The 24,430-nt window shown below is 38.9% G+C and overlaps 3 protein-coding genes across 3 annotated transcripts; 1 reads left to right on the top strand and 2 right to left on the bottom strand.

The window, feature by feature from the left end:
• Positions 1 to 902: 902 nt before the first annotated feature.
• Positions 903 to 9,300, bottom strand: nudcd3 (NudC domain containing 3). Its single transcript, XM_058411636.1, has 6 exons — positions 8,922 to 9,300; positions 7,473 to 7,804; positions 5,188 to 5,320; positions 4,553 to 4,696; positions 1,658 to 1,846; positions 903 to 1,574 (listed from the first exon to the last, which is right to left on the bottom strand). Exons 1-6 carry the CDS (start codon positions 9,117 to 9,119, stop codon positions 1,464 to 1,466), a joined length of 1,107 nt encoding a protein of 368 aa, XP_058267619.1. The 5' UTR covers positions 9,120 to 9,300; the 3' UTR covers positions 903 to 1,463.
• A 932-nt stretch (positions 9,301 to 10,232) lies between these two features.
• On the top strand, positions 10,233 to 13,942 carry mrps24 (mitochondrial ribosomal protein S24). The gene is made up of 4 exons (XM_058411638.1): positions 10,233 to 10,352; positions 10,719 to 10,799; positions 11,896 to 12,007; positions 13,526 to 13,942. Exons 1-4 carry the CDS (start codon positions 10,314 to 10,316, stop codon positions 13,807 to 13,809), a joined length of 516 nt encoding a protein of 171 aa, XP_058267621.1. The 5' UTR covers positions 10,233 to 10,313; the 3' UTR covers positions 13,810 to 13,942.
• Positions 13,943 to 14,108: 166 nt separating this feature from the next.
• On the bottom strand, positions 14,109 to 24,407 carry gnsb (glucosamine (N-acetyl)-6-sulfatase (Sanfilippo disease IIID), b). Its single transcript, XM_058411633.1, has 14 exons — positions 24,146 to 24,407; positions 23,533 to 23,769; positions 23,348 to 23,407; positions 21,928 to 22,131; positions 21,780 to 21,845; positions 21,494 to 21,592; positions 20,031 to 20,198; positions 19,866 to 19,948; positions 19,658 to 19,776; positions 19,472 to 19,575; positions 19,286 to 19,387; positions 16,318 to 16,428; positions 16,118 to 16,225; positions 14,109 to 15,434 (listed from the first exon to the last, which is right to left on the bottom strand). The coding sequence occupies exons 2-14, from the start codon at positions 23,713 to 23,715 to the stop codon at positions 15,288 to 15,290; spliced, it is 1,554 nt and encodes a 517-aa protein (XP_058267616.1). The 5' UTR covers positions 23,716 to 23,769; positions 24,146 to 24,407; the 3' UTR covers positions 14,109 to 15,287.
• Positions 24,408 to 24,430: the final 23 nt, after the last annotated feature.

Below are 24,430 nucleotides of genomic sequence, written 5' to 3'. Positions count from 1 at the left end.
AGAAAATGTCCTCAGAACCTGTTATCTTAAAATGGGAACCTCAGAAATCTGCGATTATCTCAAAACCTTTACTTATTATCTGAAATGTTTTTCCCCAAATCTCAAAATTTCTGGCATCTCAAAATGATGTCTCATCTCAAAGGTTCACTTATTATCTCAAAGTCTTGACATATTTCTAAATTCTCACCCAACTATCACAAAACATTGACTTAGTAAGTTCAACATTTAATAAAGTGAACAAAGACTATAAAGTGAACTGAACTGAAGTCGAAATAAAAGAAAATCTGACATACTGCTGTTGACATGTTTTATGTTGGAGACATTTTCTGATTATTAGAATACAATTGTATATCAAAATATGCTAACTTAAGTTTCATCATTCAAATCTTGGCCCTGAGTCACCTTTCCTCTCAGGTGGGGTTTTCTTTAAGGACCAGTATTTAAGTGAAGAATATGAGACGATAAAGGGATAAATTCAACATCATTGTAGCTTTCACAAGCTAAACATGAAAAAATGGTTCATTTACTACGTTTCAAGTGACTTTTGTGCAGCCGGCGGATTTGACGTGTACTTGGCAAGATGATGGTCTCCTGGGAGATTCGCTATAATTTGATCATTACTCATTCCCTTGTTCTTCAAATGGACACTTATGTGACCTAGTTAATATGCGCTTTCAAGTCATCAGGGAATTTTTGGAAACAGTACCATGGCACGAAATACATATCCTCAAATGTATACCTTGAAGTGGAAAGCCATACAGTATGTTCATGGTGTTTAAATATGATTTGTAATCAAACTCATAATTTATTTCCTGATGCGTGTTGTTCTATCATAAATAAATGTGTTTTTTCCCTTTACATAGTATTTTGTATATCAGTATATGAAGGACACATTATTTTTCTAATGTATTTTATTAAATTCAGGCACATAAAATCAAAACACTGAATGAAAGAAACTGAAAAAATAGTCAGAAAATCCATTGAACTCCTAAACCTGACAAACACTCGACAAGGCTCAAGAACATATGGTGATGTGCAGAACTGCTGGATGACATTATATATTATATACCCAATCCCCTGTAATATCTTTCAGTATTATGATGTTGAATTATTCTAGAATCTTCTGAAGTTGTATAATAGACTTACTGCAGTCCTATATTTTACCAAGCACCAACAGAAAGGTATAATCCATATGGCATGTGAGTAGGTGATGTATTTACTGCAACAGCACTGAAATAAAAATAAAGTAAGATATCTCCAGATCTGAATGAATCCTCATGCCATTTGTGAAACTGATCTTTTACAGCTTTAGCGATTCAAATTCTGCAGTGCTGTCATGTTGTCCATCATACTGTAAACGCCACAGTTGTCAGTGCTTGACACTTCAGTGTATATATGATGATACGATGCAGACAGATGTTTTTTGGTTTCTCTCTCGCAGCATCTACCAAAGACTCTTTGCTTTAAAACTGAACGGCGCTTGGCGTTATGTCAAACATGGACGGATCAAACTGCTGGCCTCTGAATGGCGATCCCTCGGCATCCCAGCCCTTCTTCAGCATTTCGTGTACTTTCTAAAAAAAAAACACCACCACCACAGTCAGCAATGCAGCCAATTTGCTGGCTCTGTAATGATCTGTGGTGTCTGTAACATTACCAGCTCGTGGCTCTGGGGCTTTCCTTGCAGTTTCTGTTGGTAGTCAAAGGTGAGCCGGTCTAACACTGCGTGCTCCTCCTCGCCCACGGTGGCCATGGATCGCTCTCGGTTGATCTGGTTTACGTCGATTTCTTGCTCGCCTTTCAGCACTGCGGTCCACCACACTTCCCCGGATTTACTCAGAGACAGCTACGAGAGGGGAAAAAAACAGCACATTATCAGTAAGTCTGAAAGAACTGAAAGAAATGTCAAAAACTGACTAGCATTAAGTCAAATCAACTGAACTTGTGGAAGAATCTTGTTTCTGATTTAAAATGTTTATTATAAGAAATGACTGGTCTGTATTCAGAGTTGAGTTAACACACAAATCACACAGGCATAATTACAGACTTTTCTATTCTGAGAGCTGTTCCGAGAGCGTAATATGTCATGCTGAAAATCAGACTTTGGGCTCTGAATTTCCCTCAGAATCTATGAAATATTTTTTGAGGCCATTGTGAAAAAAATAAATGGGACACTTAATTAATGAACAGTAGTGTTCCTTTAAAGTCCACAATACAGGGGACGTCTGAGGAGACAGCAGTTGACTTATCTCCATTTAGAGTTGAATGTCTTTGTAAAATTTTGAACATTACTTAATTCAAATGAGCCCAGCAGCTGAGTTCAGATTGTTCTTCAAACCGTGGGTATGTTTTCTTTACGCGAGAGTTCATCAAATCAACCAAAACAGTTCCATTATTTCAAAATAGCTCTGTTAAGTGCATAAAACATTTTTTTCATTTCACTGTCTGTACCGCTTATCCGATCTGTCCTCGGGTCACGGGGATCAATCGGGCAATCAAGGGAGGATACACCCTGGACAGAGTGCCAACCCATTGCAGGGCACACACACATTCACTCACGCAATCACACTAGTAAGATGTGCTGGATCAAGTGCTATTTGAGAAGCTGATGAATTTGTGGTACTTAATGTGACAATTACTGACTAGTCATGGACATATACTACTCACAAAAGTTAAGGATATTCGGCTTTCAGGTGAAATTTCAGGATGCACCTTAAATGCACTATAACCTTTACAGGTGAACTTAATTTGACCTTCTCTACACTTTTGAATGCACATGTCCAACTGTTCAGTGTTTCAGTACTTTTTGCATAACTTGCTGTTCTCTAACAAGGTGCTTAATGGCAAAATTCACAACTGGTGTTTGATCCATGAATCGACCAACACATTTTCTGGTTCAATTAGAATCGGTATTTAAACAGTCCTCTTCATCATGCTGTTCACATTTTGACATCATGAGACTAAGAAGACACCTAACAATTGATCAACAGTTCCTCGCCATTGCGAGGCTTCAAAAGGATGTTCTCAGAGGGAAGTGGCCACTGAGCTTAGAATGTCATCAGCAGGTTGCGACAGAGATTGGAAGAGTCACAGAAAGGCATAGAAGTGGACGTCTTTTGGCCACATACCACGTTGATGACCGCTTCATTGTGAACAGTGCCCTGCAGAACCGGATGATGAATGCCACTCAACTCCAGGCACATTTAAGGGAGGTGAGAGGCACCCAAGTTTACATTAGCATGGTCTGTGTGCTAGACGACCTGCAAGGGTATCTGACCACACCACTCAGCACAGACGTCATCATCTTGCATGGGCCAGGGAGCATTCACGCTGGACGAGGGACCAGTGGGCCTCAGTGCTGTTCTGTGATGAAAGTCGATTCACGTTGAGCAGAAATGATGGCCACCAACGATGTTGGAGACGTCAAGGAGAGCGCTATGCATCAGCCACTGTTGTGGTGGTGTTACAGTCTGGGCAGGTGTGTCTACTCAATACAGAACTGCCCTACATCTTGTGAATGGTACAGTGACAAGCCAATACTACCTGAATAACATCATTAATCCAGTCATTGTGCCCCTGCATGAACAACACAGGCCTAATTTCATCTTCATGGACGACAATGCTCCAGCTCATCAGGGTCGCATCATTAGGGAACGGCTGCTGGAGGCTGGGGTACCTCAAATGGAGTGGCCTGCACTTTCTCCAGACCTGAATCCCATAGAAAACCTATGGGATCAGCTGAGTCGCTGTGTAGAGGCTCCTAACCCTGCACCCCAGAACCTCAATGACCTGAGGGCCGCCCTTCAAGAAGAGTGGAATGCCATGCCTCAGCAGACAATAAGTCGACTCGTGAACAGTATGAGCTGTCGTTGTCAAGCTGTAATTGATGGTCAAGGGCACATGACAAATTATTGAGACATTGACATTTTCTGCTGTGGTATACCCCCCACTGTTGTTTCAGTAAATTGTTTGAGATGAGGAAATCACTATTGCATGCTTCTACTTAAATGCCCTACTTTCAAGATATAATATCACTGTAGTGTGAACTTTTTACATTTTCCATAAATTTCACCCAAAAGGCAAATATCCTTAACTTTTTGTGAGTACTGTATATAAGCAACACACTAGACTATTGTAAATGCATATTTTTATTTGTATGCATTACTAGTCTATATCAAATTTTAAACTTTTTTAAAAATGTCTCTCACTTTTATGTTATATTATATTACACTTGACAGCAATAGAAAAAATGCTTTTTGGACCTCTTGTGTTTAAAGGTGGTGGTCTAGATGCTTTCGGAAGAGCCAAGTCTCGGATTCTTCTACCCAAGAAAAATCTGGCAACCTTGGCAGCATGGACTACACACATATCATTTGCATAATTTAAACGCAATGCCCAGAATATCCACTTCAGCGCTTGTGTAACCCACCTCTGAACACACAGACATAATTCCCTGCATAAACACTGACACACTGAGTCTTTTGGACTCAGTTAATCCTCTGATTGGTGATATAATAACAGATCATGAACGGTGTCTAAAAATAATTCTCACCAGTACACAGCGGCCTGGTTCCAGACTCCACAGAGAATTCTCCGTGTTGATTTTGTGTGTAAACTCGCCTTCCATCAGGACGTTTTCTGACGCCCCCTCCTTCACCGCCACACGCACGCCACCAGACTGAAGACTGACGGACACCTGCGTGCACAAAGAAACGTGTCCGAGCTGATGGCGAAGAGAAACAATGGCCTGATGATGAGGAGTCTATTTTAAGGTGGATTTCAATTGATCCCTTTGAGAGACTGAGAAATTAGCTAAGTGGGCTCAAGCTAATTTGGGGTCATTATCAACGGTGAAGTGGCCTGTCTGAACAGATGGTCATTAACATACGAGTTTCTGTATAAATAACTAAGGCTGAAATGAATGCGTAAAATCCAGGTGTTAAAGGTTTAATCCAATTCTGCATATTTCCATGCATAACATTTTTGGAGTATTGAATGCTTTCAGCTGTAAATGTATTCACATTTGCATCATTAGCTACCTCTGTCTCAGCTTTGCACAAATAATAACACAATCAGTTTATCCTGGATGTGTATTAAATAACAAAAACTAAAGTATTTATTCATAATCAGGCACTTCGCCATGATACACTGCACCGTGATAACAGCAAAAGTGTATCTGTAAGGCACCTGTCTGCCCTTGACGATGCTCGGCGGCACAAAAACACGAACTTCCACATCAGAGTAGTCCTGTGACCAGCTGTAGGTTTCTCTGACAGCACCGTTGTAGCTATCTGAGTTTGCCTGGAAACTGGTATGGCCACTGCAAAACAAACCACATTTTAAAGGCAATGACACAACCACTGAAGGGGTGGGATATACAGTATTAGGCAAGAAGTGAACAGTCAGTTGAAGTTGATGTGTTGGAAGCAGGTAGAATGGGCAAGTTTGAGGATCTGAGAGGCCAAATTGTGATGGCTAGACGACTGGAGCATCTCCAAAACAGGAGGTCTTATGGGGTGTTCCTAGTATGCAGTGATTAGTACCTACCAAAAGTGGTCCAAGGAAGGACAGGGCCCATTGATTGTGTGAGGAGTAAAGGCTAGCCCGTCGGGTCTGATCCCACAGAAGAGCTTCTGCAGCACAAACTGCTGAAAAAGTTACTCCTGGTTATGACAGAATGATGCCACAACACACAGTTCATTACAGCTTGCTGTGTATCTGCAGAGCGGTCAGAGTACACATACTGACTTCTGTCCACCACTGAAAGCACCCACAATGAGCATGTGAGCATCAGAACTGGAGTATGGAAGGGAAGAAGGTGGCCTGGTCTGATGAATCACATTTTCTTTTACATCACGTGGATGGCCGAGTGAGTCACTTACCTGGGGAAGAGATGGCACCAGGATGCATTATGGGAAGTAGGCAAGCCGGTGGACGCGCTGTGATGCTCTGAGCAATGTTCTGCTGGGAAACCTTTGGGTCCTGGCATTCATGTGGATGCGACTTTGACACATACCACCTACCTAAGTATTGCTGCAGAACAAGTACACTTCTTCATGGTTACAGTATTCCCTAATGTCAGTGTCCCGTTTCAGGATAACACATCATGTCACACTGGTGTTCATTTGGCCTCCAAAATCCCCACAACTCAATCTGATCAAGCATCTTGATCAAAGCTCTTTGGTCTGGTCCAGAAATTTCCATCCATCCAGACTGCATCCCAAACCACATACTGCTGTTCTAAAAAAGATGTGTCAATAAATGGCAAATTTTAACACACTATTTAATATGGTAGTACACAATTTGGAATGCAGCCCTAGATTTTTTTGTGTGATTGTGTCTGACCATTCAGTCAACGATGTGCACTGTATACATCAATCAGGCATAACATTATGAGCAGTGACAGGTGAAGTGAATAACACTGATTATCTCCTCATCATGGCACCTGTTAGTGGGTGGGATATATTAAGCAGCAAGTGAACATTTTGTCCTCAAAGTTGCTGTGTTAGAAACAGGAAAAATGGGCAAGAGTAAGGATTTGAGCGAGTTTGACAAGGGCCAAATTAAGATGGCTAGACGACTGGATCAGAGCGTCTCCAAAACTACTCTTGTGGGGAGTTCCCCGTCTGCAGTGGTCAGTCAGGCTCATTGATGCACATGGGGAGTGAAGGACGCTGCGTGCCACAAAGCAAAAATGTTTCAGGAATGGTTTGATGAAAGCAACGATAAGTTTGAGGTGCTGACTTCGTTTCCAAATTCCCCAGATCTCAATCCCATCGAGCATCTGTGGGATGTGCTGGACAAACAAGTCAGATCCATGGAGGCCCAATCTTGCAACTTGTAGGACTTAAAGGATCTGCTGCTAACAAGTTGGTGCCAGATACCACAGCACACCTTCAGGGATCTAGTGGAGTCCATGCCTCAATGAGTCAGGGCTGTTTTGGCAGCAAAAGGGGGACAAACACAATATTAGGCAGGTGGTCATAATGTTACGTCTGATCGGTGTACAACTCCACACACACATCTCTGTTTAGTAGAATTACCCACATACATAGACACGATACTTGGTAATGAATCCTGGATCATGAACTGTTACAATGCACATCTTATGAGATCCGTGACAGCCTCCATCAGTGAACACTGGATCATTTCAACAAGATTAAAACTAAAATGAAGTTCCTGGTTCCACAATCACTCTGTTTAATCATATGGTACAGTTACAGAAGGGAAATGATTTTTAATCACATTCTCTGGTGTCACCCAGATGAAGATGGCTTCCATTTTGAGTCTGGTTCCTCTTAAAGTTTCTTCCTCACATCATTTCAGAGCATTTATTCCTTGCTAAATTGATCAATTTTAAACTTTCAAACGTATATCCTGAATTTATATATTTCTGTAAAAGTGTTTTGTGAGTATGTCCGTTGTTAAAATCACTATAAAACTAAAACTGAAATGAACTGATTTAAACTTACGGCGCAGCTTCACAAGCATCCGAAGCAGCCGCCGGTGCGGACGCAGATGCCTCAGGTTGTGGAGACGCATGCGCTGCTGTTGGCTGTTCGCTCTCTGCAGATTCTATTTTAGCTTCATTGCCCTCTGCAGATGCTGCAGCTGCAGGTACCGGCTCTGTGGATGAAGCTCCAGCAGACATGGATTCCTGTGTGGGTTCTGCAGGTCCTGCAACTTCTAACTGTGATTGAACTTCGATTTCCTCCACTGCAGCAGGAACAGCTTGGGCTTCTTCAGTTAGCTTCATCGCCCTCTCTCTGTCCTGCACTGCCAGCTTCTCGAACAACTTAAAGGTCTGGAAAAATGGGAGAAAGAGGGAGATGTTTTTGTTTTCCTTTCACATTTACACCGATCAGGCATAACAGTGACAGGTGAAGTGAATAATACTGATTATCTCCTCATCACAGCACCTGTTAGTGGGTGGGATATATTAGGCAGCAAATGAACATTTTGTCCTCAAAGTTGATGTGTTAGAAGCAGGAAAAATGGGCAAGCGTAAGGATTTGAGCGAGTTTGACGAAGAGCCAAATTGTGATGGCTAGACGACTGGATCAGAGCATCTCCAAAACTGCACCTCTTGTGAGGTGTTTCCGGTCTGCGGTGGTCAGTATCTATCAAACGTGGTCCAAGGAAGGAGCAGTGGTGAACCGGAGACAGAGTCATGGGTGGCCAAGGCTCATTGATGCACGTGGGGAGAGTATGCTGACCCATGTGATCTGATCCAACAGACGAGCTACTGTTGCTCAAATTGCTGAAGAAGTTAATGCTGGTTTACCTTCAGGGATCTACTGAAGTCCATGGGATGGGTCAGGGCAGCATAAAGTGGGACCAACACAATATTAGACGGTGGTTATAATGTTACGCCTGATCGGTGTAGATACTTTCACTAGCTTTCAAACTAACAAAGACAATTAAGATCATCCAAACTCTTCAAGATAGAGAGACTTTGCTCGTTTTGTTTTGTTTCTTGCAGGATTTTGTTTGTCGTAATTTCAATAGGGAAAAAAACCAGAGGCTGGTAAGGGAAGGACTCTACAGCTGCTGTAAAGTAAGTGATAAACAGGTGCTTGACTTGTTTCGCAGAACCTCCACAATATTAATATGTAACTATAATCAGATTTTTAAAAAACTGTGACTTGTTAAGTAGTGAATTGGATGAAAATCTGAATTATTGGCAACATGGTTTATTCCTTAGGGAAGAAAAACCTAACTCAACTTATTCCCTATGGCCTAGCTGTGAATAATCATGCATGATACCCCAATTCCTTCAGTTTTTCTCCTGAGTATTGTAGTATATGTTTGCTGTATGAGATATTAACCCCTGTGAGCTGATCTGCAATGACAGGTGACAATAAACAAAGCCGAAACTTCTCTGCGGCGCAAAATCAGCTTATTAGACCCAGGAACATTACCTTTAGGACCATTTTTTCTGCCACTCCAGGTGGGAAGCCCATTTTGTCATTGGGGCTGAGCAGGAGCCGATAGAAGTCTGTTTTTCTGTACAAAAAGCCGAAATAGATCTGAAGAAAATTCTGAATGTTTCCAACATGCTGCAGGATTCCCAGCAGCGCGTTATCGTACAACTCTGTCATTTCCAGCGGCGAAGACATTGTAAAGAGAAAGTTCACTGACCAACAAAGAATATTTAAACAAAAAATAAATAAATAATCAGGCTAGTCCTAAATGGAGGCTGGGGCTGTTTTGTTTACTGAAGCCCAACGATAACACAACTGACAAGCTCATGGAAAATACGAGACCGTCCGGAGGACACGGGGTTACCGACGACTTCCGGATGCACCAAAAACAAAATAAAAGCCTCCTTTAATGAAAAGGGAACTTTTTAAAAAAATTATTTGTAAACACAGCTGTTTGCGTGTGATGTGAAGAGATTTGAGCCATATGATTTAAGGGAGAGGAAAAAATAATATGACACATTTTATTGTTTTCGGGAAATTTTCAACGGTGTGGTGCGAGGCGAATTATTTTCTTATAACATCGCGTTTCAGAGTGCTTTGTTGTTATATTTAATTTATTTCTTGGACACGTTTCTGTTTTCTTTTTTTTTCAATTATTTGTTTATTGATTTTAATATACATAAGAGTATAATAATAAAATAATAAGAGCAACAGTTTTTAAAAGTAAATACATAAAAAGATGGGAATAAAAAAATTATTTATATATATATATATATATATATATATATATATATATATATATATATATATATATATATATATATATATATATATATATATATATATATAAAGCATCGTCCCTGTCTCTTAAGTTGTACGTATACTGTTCCAATCGTAATGTCTCATTCAGAAGTTGTTGAAACAGTTCAAATGTTGGAGGCCTTGGTTGATTCCACTTGAGCAAGATGCATTTTTTACGTTTCTGTTTTCTGATGAGATACGGTTTGTAACTCTATACCTACAGTAAGAACCTTTGTACCTGATAAAATGACCTAAGAGCTGTAGCTAATAACCTGGAGTCTGGTTGTATTATGTAGTATAAACTATGGAGTACAATTTGCATGGGATTTGTAATATCTGTAATATCACGGGGGATAGTAAACCCCAATTTAGACAGAGGCGAGAATCTCAACAATTGAGTCATTGGTGTCGACAAACGGACTGTTAAGAAATGTTCAATAATTATGAATTTGATATGAGGTAATATTTAAAAAAAAAAAAATTGTGAAATTTAAATTTCTGTGCAATCCGCTAGGTGGCAGTAATGAGCTCATTTAACCAGCTCTTGGCGAGAGCACGAGTTAGTACGGGAATGTAAACGACATCAAAATGGCGGCGTCCTTGAGCAGACAGGGAAGAATATTATCTGTAAGCACGGTTTTATTTTAAAGTTCAGTGACTAAATTTTATGTTTGACAATTTCTTTAAAATCTGTGTCTGTTTACCATTAATGCGTGTGACGCTTTGTGTGTCCTTTTTTTGTCTCTGAACTGAAATGAAAACGTGTAGCTTGGTGACGGGGGTTGAGTCCTAAATGTGATTTTATTCTCTATACAAGTGCACTTCATGATACTAGGAAGCAATGGGTTTTAACACTCTGTGTAGTGCACTTGAACTTAATTATGGAGTCATTTGGTATACAGCCGGTGTGTTATTCAAGCTTGTTATTGCGCTTAATTACTTAGTTTTTCCTAAATATTAATAAACCTTTTGTACATATTTTTCGATCTTTAGATTGCTTGTAGCCAACTGAATGCTGCAGCGGGTGTCAGCGCTGGATCAAGGAGCATAAACACCAGTGCAGTTTGCTATAAGGTGGGTAAGGTTGTCTTTATCAAGACATCTCTATTATAAAAAAAAATAAGCAGGTAATAATATGAAACATTTCTACATTAAGTTCAAGGGAAGACGTATGTGGACCCTAAAGTTTTAATAACGCAATGTTTCTTTCATAAGAAGTGCCATTTATTTTGTTTTCAAAATGCATCTACATCTGGCATCTGGCTCATTCTACCAGCATTTATATAAAACTTTCCTTCGTCAACAATTTATTTTGAACCATACTTTGAGTATGAGTACTATTGTTGAACAAAAATGTCATATGTATATATGAGCAGTGAGAGGTTAAGTGAATAATACTGATTATCTCCTTATCATGGCACCTGTTAGTGGGTGGGATATATTAGGCAGCAAGTGAACATTTTATCCTCAAAGTTGATGTATTAGAAGCAGGAAAAATGGGCAAGCGTAAGGATTTGAGTGAGTTTGACAAGCACCAAATTATGATGGCTAGACGACTGGATCAGAGCATCTCCAAAACTGCACCTCTTGTGGGGTGTTCCCGGTCTGTAGTGGTCAGTATCTATCAAAAGTGGTATAAGGAAGGAACAGTGGTGAACCGGTGACAGGGTCATGGGCGGCCAAGGCTCATTGATGCACGTGGGGAGAGAAGGCTGACCCCTGTATTCCGATCCAACAGATGAGCTACTGTTGCTCAAATTGCTGAAGAAGTTAATGCTGGTTCTGATAGAAAGGTGTCAGAATACACAGTGCATGACGGGTTAGAGCTGATAGATATATAGGTGATTTGAAGTACATTTGTTTGAGATAAAGTTAATTGAATTAATGTTGTTGTTTTTTTCTACAATCAGCTTTTAGCCAGTTTATTTGAAAGATAGCAATAATTCTTGCCTGTATATTGTGATTATGCAAGATAAACTAATAGTTATTTATTAATGAGTGGCTACAGTAGTAAACTGCATAAATATTGTAATAAATACTTCTGTAACATTGTGACTCTTTTTCTTTGCCACAAAGCTTTTAGAGTAGCTCTTTGCTCAATGTGAGTCAGTGTCCAAATCTTGATACTGCTCTTCTGCTTAACTTAGTTGTGTTTTTTGTAAATCTGCAGAACCGTGCTGCTCGCATTCGGGTGGGTAAAGGCGACAGGCCTGTGACTTATGAACAGGCCCTGCATCCACACCAGATAGCTCACAGGAAAGGCTGGCTCTCACAACACACAAGTAAGTCACATTTCTTCAGTTAGGTTTGGTTTTAGTTCTGAATGTCGTGTTACGGATGTGTGTATCACTTACATAACACAACTAGGTGGTACCTGCAGTGCATGGATGAAAAGGCACAAATATCCATTTGCTCTTGACTGCGTGATATTCTGAGGAGCTTGCAGTATTTCAAAATTACAAGATTCATCCAAAACCCTCTTCCATTCATGTGCATTGACCATGAATACCAATTTAAGTAGTTCTCCGCAAAAAAAAAAAAGAGAACAAAAAACTCTTTTGCAAAATAAAGCATTTTTGGCTGCAACAATCAAAAAATTTGCTGGAGGGACTGAAGAAACGTCACATTTTTACTAAATGTGACGCTTGTTATTACTGAGTTATATTAATATATATAGTAACTTGCTAGCAAAGAAAGATAAAATTGAAAAGGTTTAAATTTCACAAGACTGTACTGTGTACTGCTCTTTCTGCTTCAGAAGATCAATAAAATAAAACAGCCAGAGAGTGATGAGGAATCTTTTAGAAACAGGAAGGAGAAGTTAGTGATGGCACAATAAGCACAAGAATAAACACGACACACAAGAAGACACTATATCCTGACATAAGGTATAAATTTACTGTACATCCTTAAAAACAGATGAGCTCACATGAGACGGATGTCCTGTAACACACTTCCAGATGTCTGAGATGAAATTTTAAAGTAACTAGTAAACTTCTTTATTTCATTTCCTGTATCCATGCACAATGACACTAAAGTTGAATCTAAATTAATCTAATCAAATCTAACGTATGTTTTAAAGACATTAAATTGCAAGTGTTGTAAAGTAATTGAGGACTGGAAAAGAAAAGGACACATGACATAGTAATTTAAAATCTTAATGTGTTCATGTAGCGTTTGATTGGCATCAGAGGTTTGCAATGCTGTTGAAATAGTAAAGAATATGGACACAAGTTATGTTTGTGTATCTGTGCAGAATCGTTTAGAGGATGAATCGTGAATCGCTATCACACACACGAATTAGTGTTCAGGCTGTATAAATAGAATAGTAGTGTGTTTCCACTTGGTGTGGTTTGTTTAGGCAGGTGAGGAGGCCGAAAGCAGCTTCGCAGACAACTCTAGAGTCGTTCATACAGCTTGAAAGCGATTCAACTCCGAGTGACACTGACCACAGGAAGTGAACCAAACGTTCAGTGTTTGTATTTTGGGTTGACAGTGAAATATTTTTTATGGTAGAATTACAGAAAAACAATAATATCCTGGACCAATTAGCAAAAAGAGAAATCTCTGGACGCAGGGGGAAAGGAAGTTGTTAAGCCAGATTCAAGGACAAATATGTACAATTCACATAAAAACATTCCTTTTCTCAAATGCATCGATTTAGCTCTGATTCAGATTCAGCAGACTGACTACTAGGCATGAAAACACATTTAAAACTTGCAGAATGAAGAACTTTTCACTCTTTTCTTGTAATGGGCTTTTACGCTACTCTTACATATTATAACACTGTCCTCTCGTAGGTAACCTCCAGGGAGAAGGAGGTGCCGCAGACCGGACTGTAGAAGACATATTCATCCGCCGGTTCATCTTTGGCACTTTTCACGGCTGTCTTGCTAATGAACTTGTCATCAAGCGCAGGGGCAACATGCTGGTCATCTGTGCATTGATGCTGCAGAAACTCCAGCCTAATAAATATTATTTTCTTATCGGCTACACGGAGGAGCTGCTCTCGCACTTCTACAAGTGTCCTGTAAAGATGGAGATACAGACGCTGGAAGATAAAACTGTCTACAAATATCTCTGAGGGGAGAACTGGTAAAGCAGCAGTTAATGCTTTTTTTTGGTATAATGCTGAATATTGTTTGGCTGTAATGTATCTATGTAATTAAAATAATACCTGCCTCAGTGTTTTTTTTGTCATGTATATCTGTTATGACGAGCTTCAGAATATTACAGAGAAGAAGGGGAAAAATCACTTTCCTCAGAACTGGTACAAAAATTTGTAGAATTTTAACTGTTCATGAATTGCTGTGCCAAATGTCAGGTGGTATGTGGTACCAGGCAGATATAGAAACAAAGAATGATAGGCAAAGGTGGAAAAAATAATGCTCACAATCATTTATTAAATATTTTCTTTAGAATTTAAATGTTTTGATTTTATTTTTCCACAGCTGGATACGCAAGACCAAAAAAAAAAACAACCTTAAAATTACCAGCAACAAATCCAGCTGTACTCCAAAAGGCACATACAACATTTCAATGTGAAAGGCAAAGCTTATTAATTATTAAAAATGACAGTTCCCTTTAATATTTGACATTCAACATTACTATTTTTCTTTTAAAAGTGCAATAGCCCTGGTGCATCACCTACCATATCTATCCTGTTGTCAGCTGTTTTATTCTACAACAGACAAAAAGAAGACTCTCAGATAGATACAATCACTGTGTATAGTGACATGCACCAGAAAACCCTGTTAAAACGTTCCAACTCTGAAGAAAATAAACCAGCCAAGGTTGAATGGAATAGAGAAAAATGACTGAGTTCTGCAAAGCCTATCAGACACGCACAGAAATCAGTCAAACACATCTCCAGGCTGATGCCATGAATACATTCACATTTAAGGGAGTGATTTTTAAACATGTCTTTTCTAGAGCTGTATACAGCATTTAAGGCAGGAGAATACATAGAGGTGAAGTACATTTTTAATCATGTGATTTCTATGTTTCCTGTAATACTTCTTGTCACATTACAGAACGGCATGAAGTACCTACAGGCCTAGGAAACGACCCAAGGTATTTGATTTGTGTGATTTTGAATGATAAAATCATTAAATAAGGACAAATCGAAGTAATGTTAGTGATGTAGGAATTATGAATTACGGTCATTAATCTATAAAGTGTCAGTAAATCATCATTGTATCTTAACTACATGCCTTATATTACTTTCACTGTAGTTACTGAATAACTGGTGAACATAAATGAAAAAAAAGGTTAAGGGGTGAACAACTGTACGCGCCATCATCTCAATTCACAGTGTGCAGTGCCGAGCACTATTCTTATTTGCAGTGCATCTAGTAGGATATATGTTTAAAAAGTATGTAATACCAGACACCACTCCTCCACTCTATAAAATCAAACTGAAATGGAATCTAGCAGCAAGGGAGGGCTGAGTGTAAACAAAGGTTTAAGGTTTTTTGTTTGGTTTTTTTTAAATCACTTTAAAAAAATCACACACTCTTTGGTTACCACTTCAACCTGAGCAGAACTTTTGTGCTCGAGCTGTTAGAGATTTCGACAGCCGTCTCCCTTGCATGACTGAAGCTTGATGAGCTTTTGGTTCATGGCCTGCAGGAGCGTAGGGTCCACCTTCTTCACAATGTTCTCCAGCTGATGAGGATCAGCCGTCAAGTTGTACACCTCCACAAATGCCTGCGTGAAAAGAAAGAAATGCATGGTTTGCATCTGCAGGTCTCGTCCACATCACTGACTTCATTAAAATATAAAATCACTTTAGCTGAAAAAGAAAGGTTACTGTAAACTTTTTAAAAAATGGTTGACGCTCTTGGTAGATGCTGTCCTGCAGACCCAGGTCATCTCTTCACAACTATAATATATCTTTTTTACATCATCATACATAACTTTCAAACATCATCCATGTAATCACATGAGTCAGAGCCATGCCCCTTTCTGTAGGATTGATATGCACAAAGGCCACACCTCTTTCACTAGGAATTACAGGCATAGAAACCACACCTCCTTCACTATGACTGACTGGCATAGAGGCCACACCCCCTTTGCTAAAAATGACATGCAGAGAAGCCACACCTCCTCTATGGCTAACTTGCACAGAGGCCACACCCACTTCACTAGGACTGACACACATAAAAGCCACACCTCCTTTACTAGGAATGATATGCATATAAGCCACACCTGCTTCCCTAGGACTGACTGGCACAGAGGCCACATGCCCTTCACTAGATGTGACAGCTACAGAGGCTAAATAAAGTCAGTCGTAACTAGACCCCACTTTGAATCAGTGCAGCCATAATGATTAAAACTTGTTCATAGGTCTTTACATCTCCAATAAGAAAGAAAAGATTCTAATCACTTACCTCATCATCAGCAAATTCACAATACTGCAAATTGTTGTCCTTGAAAGTCCTAACACAGGCATACGTGTTGTTAAAGGCGTCTTCACAAACACAGTCTGGAAAGCATTGCTGTAGAACCAAAGCAACCAAGTCAAGGCTGAAGTAATGACACTATTACGTTTTGAGAAATTAAGAAGTCGTGAAATGACAAAGACACTTACAGACACACCAGGGCCGAGTCTGGGGCAGTCGGGATCTTTAGTAACGTAGCCCTCACCAGTGTACTCCACCAAGAAGTAGGGACGTGAAGTGCCATTGCGTAATGACGGCGCCTGCATACAGAATGAGATCACAGTTAGAGCAATTCTACAATTTACCAGACTGCTACTGTATAAAAGAACAGAAATACTAGGTGATAAGCGAACTGATAAATCTACGCTTCCAACTTTGTTTATCTTTTGGCTTTATTTTAATCTACAATACGTGTTACCACCAAATTTCTCATTAACTATTGTACATATCCATTCATATAAACATATGATTTGCCATAAAGCCAGATGACTTCCTCACCTATGCTGTTAAAGAAAAATAGCCAACAGCCTCTGACTAAACAAAAAGAGAAAAAAAACAACCCTGTGGTGTATTTATCACTATTTGGATATCATAGTAATAAATCCAAATTGCATATAATAAATCAAGCACAAAAATAAAATAAAATAAAATAAAATCAATGCTACACCAATTTACAAAAACATACAACTCAGCAAGGATAACTGCCCCAAAACTGAAATTATTTTATTTAACGAATTATTTCATTTTAAACTGCAAGACACAGCTTTAACTACTCAGTTAAGGAAGAAATGCGGTAAAGCTGCTCTCAAACCACCGCCAATGCAAACCACAGTGGTGGACTAGAAGAGTGCAATGGAAAAAGATAGAAGAAATGTGTCTAATGCATGCAGATTACTTAGAATACTAGTTTACTCAATAAAGGGAGTTTAATAATCAATCTGTTGGTCTAGCACAATTTGAGATATATATCTATAAAAGAGAAGTTATGATTTTAGTCATCTTCACTACAGAGTGTACCACAGGGGCAGAGCTGAATACAACAAGAACACTCACTGACACACTGATGAACTGTGTGTCACTGAGCAAAACATAACAAGCCCAAACACAGTGTGACACCTAAAGTTTCAGCTCGATGTGAGAAGTACATTTCTCATATGCATGACAGCTTTCAGCTTTCGACTACGGTGGGAAAAAAAACCCACATTCCTGATAAGCACAATATGCACTTTACCTCATAAAATGTGCAAATTCACTGTGCACTTTAAACAAGAACAAGTGTTTCTGTATTTCTTTAAATTGTTTATTATTTTAACTATTTATTTCTTATTTTATATACTATCTACTATGTTTTTTATGCTATTTTATTTCAGTGCACTGTGTTTGAGAAGAGCACTCACAGTTACAATAAAGTTTATTCTTATTCAAAAACTCAATCTCTTACTCAGTCTGTACTAGTGAGCAGAAGTGTGCAAGACTGTAGAAGTGAATGTAAAAAGCCCTTAAGCAAAGTCTTTAACTGACAATCACTCAGCTTGGATCGGATCAGTCTTAACTATGGATTTTTTATCTGCCTCAGGCATGAATGTAAATAAATTGAAGAATTTTAAACTTTCACTTATGATTACACACATAAATCTGGTCATTAATTAATAATACATTTCATTTGGCTTGGTCTTCTTTTTGTACAATAGACTGTCCTGCTTGTATCAGTTAAGGACAGAGGTGTCCATCTAGTGAACATGCAAACCAGAGGAGTCTGATCTTATCTAAAATGGGTGCAGATTTTCATTCCAACCAAGCAGAAGCCGCTCCCAAGTCTATTGAAATCATAATTCAGTCGATTAAACAGGAGGAATCAGGTGCGGCTCCTGCTTGATTGGAATGAAAACCTGCACCCATTCTTATTTATGAAGGCTGACTCCACTGGGTGAAGGGAATGAGTGGAAAATGTGCTAAACAATGTGTGCGAGCTGACTCCTTGCTTCCAGTTCAAAAGAGTCTAAAAAACAGTCTATAAATGTCTATAAATGAAAGAAATCCAGAGCACACAGATGTTCAACGATGCAGATATATTATTTCTATCACGCTCAATCAGCATTTTGCTTATTTCGAGCTACAGAAGAAACAGCAAGTAGAGAGAATCATAAATTCAGAGGAGCTAAAAATGGCTGCAGGTGATTACCAGGGAAATGCACGTCATCTATTCTTGACTGAAAAAGGTGATTACTGTAAAAGAAAAGTGACCGTCTATAACATGATTGACTGTACGATGACTGCAGACAGCATGCTGTATTTTCTGAATAGCATTCTACATGTAAATCTATTTAGATGTATTGAGTATAGAATTGTACTTTACACATGAATTTCTTCTATATAGAACTGTGGCGTATAAAAGAAATGTGATTCAGTATAAAATTTCAGTCCACAGATCTGTCAAATATCCAACGATTTCTATTTATTGTTTATTATAATTCAAGCTTACAAAATGTATTCAGTATAGAAGTGTAGTGCATATATCTGTAAAAAAATAAATAAATAAAGCTTATTCAGTATAAAACTGTGGTGTGTACATCTGTCAAAAATGTAAATCTTGTTAAATATATTAAATATAGAACTTTGGAGTGTGAAACTGAAATAAAAAAATTATTACTATTATTATTAGTAGTAGTACTTTGTGGCATATAACTGTGTTAAAATGGTGCATAAATCTGTCATGTATATAAAAACGTTAAAGACTATTATGGTTATTTGATACAGAACTATGGTGCATATAATTCTCTCAAAAATGAAAATATTACTAAAATCACTGAGTAGAAAATTTATAGCATAATTTTCAGTCAAATTTGTAGTAAACAATCGATGAGAAATAGAACTGTGGTGTTTTATCTGTCTATTTTTTTCTGTCAATATTTAAAAGATGATCAAATATATAGTAAATATGAAGTAGTATATCATGCTGTGAAGAAAAATACTAAACTTGTATTTTTTGGTGTACTAAATGTACAGAGTATAGAATTGGTCAATTTCTGTTGAAATTGAAAAAATTACTATGCCGTAAGATGCTGTGACAAATAACTAAATTCTGTATATTGTGGTAAAAATCACAATCACACTCACGATCTGTGGTAGAAACGACTGCCCATCCATATCCAAGACAGAAATATTAACTCCGGCGATGTCGAGGATGGTCATGGGGAGATCGATATTCATGACCGGGGCCTAGAAGACATCACAAACAAACGTTACCTAGTCATGTACACACACACACCTCGATAAGAAGGTGTCTGAGTGTTCAGAACAAACCTGCAGAGTTTGGTTGGGTTTGATCCCGGGCCCGCGTACCAAAAGTGGCAGACGGATGTCAAATTCGTATAGCTGTCGCTTGTCAATGGGGAGGGAGAACTGACCTGGAATTAAAAGGCGACATGGCGTAGAGTGTTAAAGTCAAATATGGTTATTAGGAAGAGGGAGGGAATGTGGAGTGCGTACCTGTGTGGTAGCCGTTGTCAGATGTGAAAAAAATGTACGTGCTGTCCAGCTCTTTTAGCTCTTCCAGTTTCTTTACCAGCTTCTCAACCATGTCGTCTACAGACAACAGGGTCTGCCACCTTGTATAGAACCAGACAGAGCAGTAAACACACCAAGCATGCCACGTGAATACTAATGACACTTAATGCATGTTTTAACATTTCTATACCTTTTACGGAAAGCATTGTCGAGATAATTAATAGAGCTGTTTGGCATAGGGTTAACAGGCTGACGCAGCAACCAGTGCTTGTCCTGGAGAAGAAAACCAAACACACAAACTGCTCACAATGCCCACAATTATATGAAAAATATGACAGACTTTATTTTCTGTTACTTTTCCAGGTTTGTTGAAACTGCCATCACGTGGAGCTTTGACATCAGTGAAGCTGTTCTGGTACGCCGGAGCTGCAGTCCAGGGAGAGTGAGGAGCTGGAGGGCACAGCATTATAAAAAAGGGATGCTGGGGGCTTCGTGAATCCAGGAAATTCAGTGACCTGTTCAACTAGGACAAGAAAACATTGACACAAGTGAAAAAAGATATCCAGAGCTTTATCTATAATCTACATTAACCACCACACAGAAACAAACAAGTTGTACTGGCTACGCCTACTCAATAGCTTCACAGACGATCTCTGGTACTTCCTCCCATACTTTATTTTTCATCATAATGTCTCTACATTTAATTAAAGGTTGCATACAATGGATTAGGATGAATCTTTCAAATTAAGATTTTCTTTTCTTTTTTGTGCATTAAACAGCAAATGGGAACCAACTGTAGGTAGAAACAAAAGTTGTGACCACACGCGACGCACCAAAGACTGTTCCAAAGAATCAATCAGGCAAATTACGTGAATTTCTCACTTAGATCAAATGTTGCCTCATTGCACTAAGGCTGAAATCACAGCACCAAGACGCACCGAAGCATACGAGAGGAAACAGAAAATGAATAATCAGCTATCGCTTTGCTAGTTTGAGTATGCAACGTGCCACTAAAAACACAATTTTATTCTATATATTTATTAATAATAGGCTGAATAACATCTCCAGCTTCTTAGCTTAGGTTCCAGTTTGTGCACTGCAACAATTAAAATCTCTTCAATCTAGTCAAATATATTTGCTATTTCTTATTACAGTATAAGATTACACACTAAAATAACTATGAGATTATTAAAAATGGCTGTCATTTTTATGGGTGGAGATTCACAAAAACAAGTCAGTGGATAAGAAACTCTAAATTGTCTCTAGGTGTGAATGAGAGTGTGAATGTTTGTGTATCACGCTCAGCATGTATTCCCCAAGACAGACTTGGATGAAGCAGTTACAGAAGATGAATAAATAAATATATATGTTTTGCTAATTACAGTTTCAAGTCTCTGGGTCTCTCTTGTGATGTGCAAATGATCAGGGCCCCAAAGGGCATGTATGGCATCATTAGGTTACAAAAAAGCTGAACAGAAGAGAATGTGGTTCCGCATGGAAAGATAGATTAGGCTTTTTCATGTATAGAGGTTAAAGCCCAGACTATACACGGAAACAAAGCTCAGCAGTTTTGCAACTGGCTAAAGATGTGCAACAACATGACCATATGAGAGTTGCTTGGAAATTTAATATAGCTACTCAGACATGGTCAGTGTGGTCAAGGTTAACCAAACCTGACAACACCTTTAAGTATTACCACTGAATCATCCCTTATACACATCCAATGTTGAGCATGGACTACTAAAAAATATAGTAAATATTTATAAATTTCAGTAAAGAAGTAAATAAAATTCTTTTTGTTTTAATTGAACAACTTACAATAAGGTCAGTGAGGTAGTCATTTTCATAGTTGTCTTTGTGAACCTCTGCTTTTCCATTCACAGAGAGAGTATAATTGTAGTATTGAGAGTTCCCCACCTGTAAAAAACAAATCACAAAAAATGTCATTCTTAGGAAACTAAAAGATGTGTGGCAAACTTTTAGTCCAAGAAATGTCAACACAGTTCGAATGAGGAGGAGGTGGGTCATTCATGTCATCAGTTAAAGATGTCTGTTGCACAATTCAAGACAGAAAAAAAAACAAGAGAGGCTGATGATGACCCACCAGTACATGCCACTGGTCCCATCCAGGAGGAACATGTCCCACACCTCCTGTCTCATTAATCCCGTACTAGATAAAAACAGCACAATAAAATGTGTTTACTATAATGAATGGTATAAACAAACAAACAAACAAAACCTCAAAAACAGACCTGATTAAGGTATTTCCCTCCATAAAAGGTCTGATAGTACTTCTTGCTGAGGTAGACAGGAAAGGCTTGCATCTCAGGACCAGCCTGCCAGGCTCTGCTGCTGCAGTTGCCTGACAACGAATTGTTGTGGACCATGTGATTGTGTGGATATTTCCCAGTAAGGATGCTGCTCCGGCTGGGACAGCACAGGGGAGTTGCTGTGTACTTGACATCACAAAAAAACCCCAAAAAAAAACAGATTAAATGGCTAATATTACAGACAACAAAGAGGCAAACATGTCACCAAGCATGCCTGATTTCATCTACGCTTTCATTACAGGAAGAGTTGTTTGACTTTACATGAAATCTGACAATAAGCCAAGCTCAATTAAATTTCTATCTGGAGGGAAGTTAAAGGAGATTAAATCTTTGAAATAATCTATTAAATAGAAAAATCGTTTTAACCTCTGTGTCTGATAACTCTGACTATAATACTCTGTATAAATGCTCCTTGTGCAAGAAAATGGTCCAGTATAAGAACTCAGTAAATATTATAGATCAGGTTTCAAAATATTTGAGATGAAATGTGCAGTTGGCAGTTAGATGGGTGTTAAACTAACATCGGTGAGCATGGACTGGGACACACTTTCTCCACTCATGGGAGTAATATTTCAACTGGATTACAGAGTGTCTGGATTAGTATACATGTTAAACCCGGATGCCTGATTTTACCCAGAGTGGACTTCATTTCAATCAAGCAGAAATAACACATAACCTATTGAAATCCAAGATCAACTGATTAAACTGGAGGAATCAGGTGTGACCCCTCCTCGATTGGAATCCAAATAAAAATTAGACACCCTTGGTGTAAACAATTCATTATGAAAGCTACAACTAATTACTGCATACTTGGCACTAAAGTTGCCTTTTCTATTGAGAGCCAATGCACACAAGTGACTGCAACCTTCACAATACTGAAGCATGTGTCCATAATTAAGTATTTAAGTTATCAGGCCTTCCATGGGCCACAGGCGGAGTATCTGAGTTTGACTGACCACCCGTATATTCAAAATCAGGAGTGTCCAATCTTATCCGCAAAGGGCCGGTGTGGGTGCAGGTTTTCATTCCAACTGAGCAGAAGCCACATCTAAATCTACTGAAAGCCAAGATCAGTTGATTAGCCAGTTGGAATCAGGTGTAGCTCCTGCCTGGTTGGAATGAAAACCTGCACCCACACCAGCCCTTTCTGGATAAGATTGGACACCCCTGTTCAAAATGTTTCCGGTACATTCACAGAAAAAAGGGTACTAAATAGTACCTTCCTTGTCACTGGAGTGGTATCTCAGAAGCAAAGGGAGTACATACAGACACCATGCACACAGAGCAGAGGTAGAATTCAAACCTCCTACACTGAATAGTGCAATTTTTGTTTTTTACTCACGGCGTGTGAGAAGGTGACACCAGCATCACCAATCAGGGCTTTGGTCTTCTTTAACGGCGTCTGTAGTGAAATATATTTGTACAGACATATTTTGGTAATGGGTATATTCTATACCGTGATCATCACAACTGCTTATTTAGAAGTACAAATTACACATAGTACATAGGAATATCTGCCAAACTCACCATTCCACCAAGCTCCACGTCCAAGTCGTCTGTTACAATGAGAATCATGTTGCTGGATTTGACACATTCTGTACACCTCAGTATGCAGGTGAATAGAGTAAGGAAAAGCAGGAGAGCAAAACCTCTTTCAGGCACTCTCCTAAGATGGTTCCTATGCGATTTTCTTGAAAATGAACTAGCCATGAGTATCCCCGGGTCTGGTCCAGAGTCTTGTAGAGGTTTGTTTTAGAGCAGTATCTGAAACAGAGTTAAAGTAGAAGTTGCACGCGCGCTGTAGTGAGATGGTGTGTGTCGGGTTTGAGGAAGTGCAACTCGAAGGTCATATGACTTTCATGCTCTTTGCAGAGGGACTTTAACCTGACGTATGGAAATAAAATCGACACTAACGAAACCTGTAAAGAAAAACAAAACAAAAAAACACAGACAGTTCTTTCAAATGTGGAACAGAAACAAACTTTCCAATATATTTCTTCCTCTGTGGCAATACATCACTTCCTCTAGCTAATGAAGTCACTAAAGTTTACTATTGACAGTTTAGTATATGTGACAGGTTTTAACAATGGTTTAGTAGAAATTAAATCCAATGTGTGAGGAATTAAAATCATGGACTAACTTATCGGTTTAAATGGTATTGACTTTACAGGCTTGCTGCGGGGAAAAACCTGTTCTGTCACTGTGAGTCTGCCTCGAGTCACTGTGAGTCAGAATCAGGAGTTAACCGAGTAACATTAATTCATTAATGTGGCATTTAACTACGTTACAAAACATTCACTGTAAAACAAGCAGTAAACATTTTGTTTTCCCGACTGGATTAAAGAGCTAATCAATTAGCTAAGTAAACTCTGCTCGTGCACGGATCACTTCATTGGTACTTCCGTGGAATCACGGTTGCCAGATA

The sequence above is a fragment of the Hemibagrus wyckioides genome, linkage group LG16 (assembly GCF_019097595.1).
Source record: "Hemibagrus wyckioides isolate EC202008001 linkage group LG16, SWU_Hwy_1.0, whole genome shotgun sequence".
Classification (NCBI taxonomy): Eukaryota; Metazoa; Chordata; class Actinopteri; order Siluriformes; family Bagridae; genus Hemibagrus; species Hemibagrus wyckioides.
This window is presented reverse-complemented; position numbering and strand designations above follow the sequence as displayed.

Bases quoted from the DNA above. Each gene is read 5' to 3' on its own strand.
- gnsb (XM_058411633.1), bottom strand. From the start codon at position 23,715: ATGGCTAGTTCATTTTCAAGAAAATCGCATAGGAACCATCTTAGGAGA. The intron at 20,199-21,493 runs GTAAGTTGTTCA...TTCTTGTCCTAG, and splicing joins ACTACCTCACTGACCTTATT to TTGAACAGGTCACTGAATTT. The intron at 15,435-16,117 runs GTAAGTGATTAG...CTTTTCACGCAG, and splicing joins GTGAATTTGCTGATGATGAG to GCATTTGTGGAGGTGTACAA.
- mrps24 (XM_058411638.1), top strand. From the start codon at position 10,314: ATGGCGGCGTCCTTGAGCAGACAGGGAAGAATATTATCT. The intron at 10,353-10,718 runs GTAAGCACGGTT...TTCGATCTTTAG, and splicing joins GACAGGGAAGAATATTATCT to ATTGCTTGTAGCCAACTGAA. The intron at 12,008-13,525 runs GTAAGTCACATT...GTCCTCTCGTAG, and splicing joins CTGGCTCTCACAACACACAA to GTAACCTCCAGGGAGAAGGA.
- nudcd3 (XM_058411636.1), bottom strand. From the start codon at position 9,119: ATGTCTTCGCCGCTGGAAATGACAGAGTTGTACGATAACGCGCTGCTG. The intron at 5,321-7,472 runs GTAAGTTTAAAT...TTTGTTTTGCAG, and splicing joins GATGCTTGTGAAGCTGCGCC to TGGCCATACCAGTTTCCAGG. The intron at 1,575-1,657 runs GTAATGTTACAG...TTTTTTTTTTAG, and splicing joins AGCCCCAGAGCCACGAGCTG to AAAGTACACGAAATGCTGAA.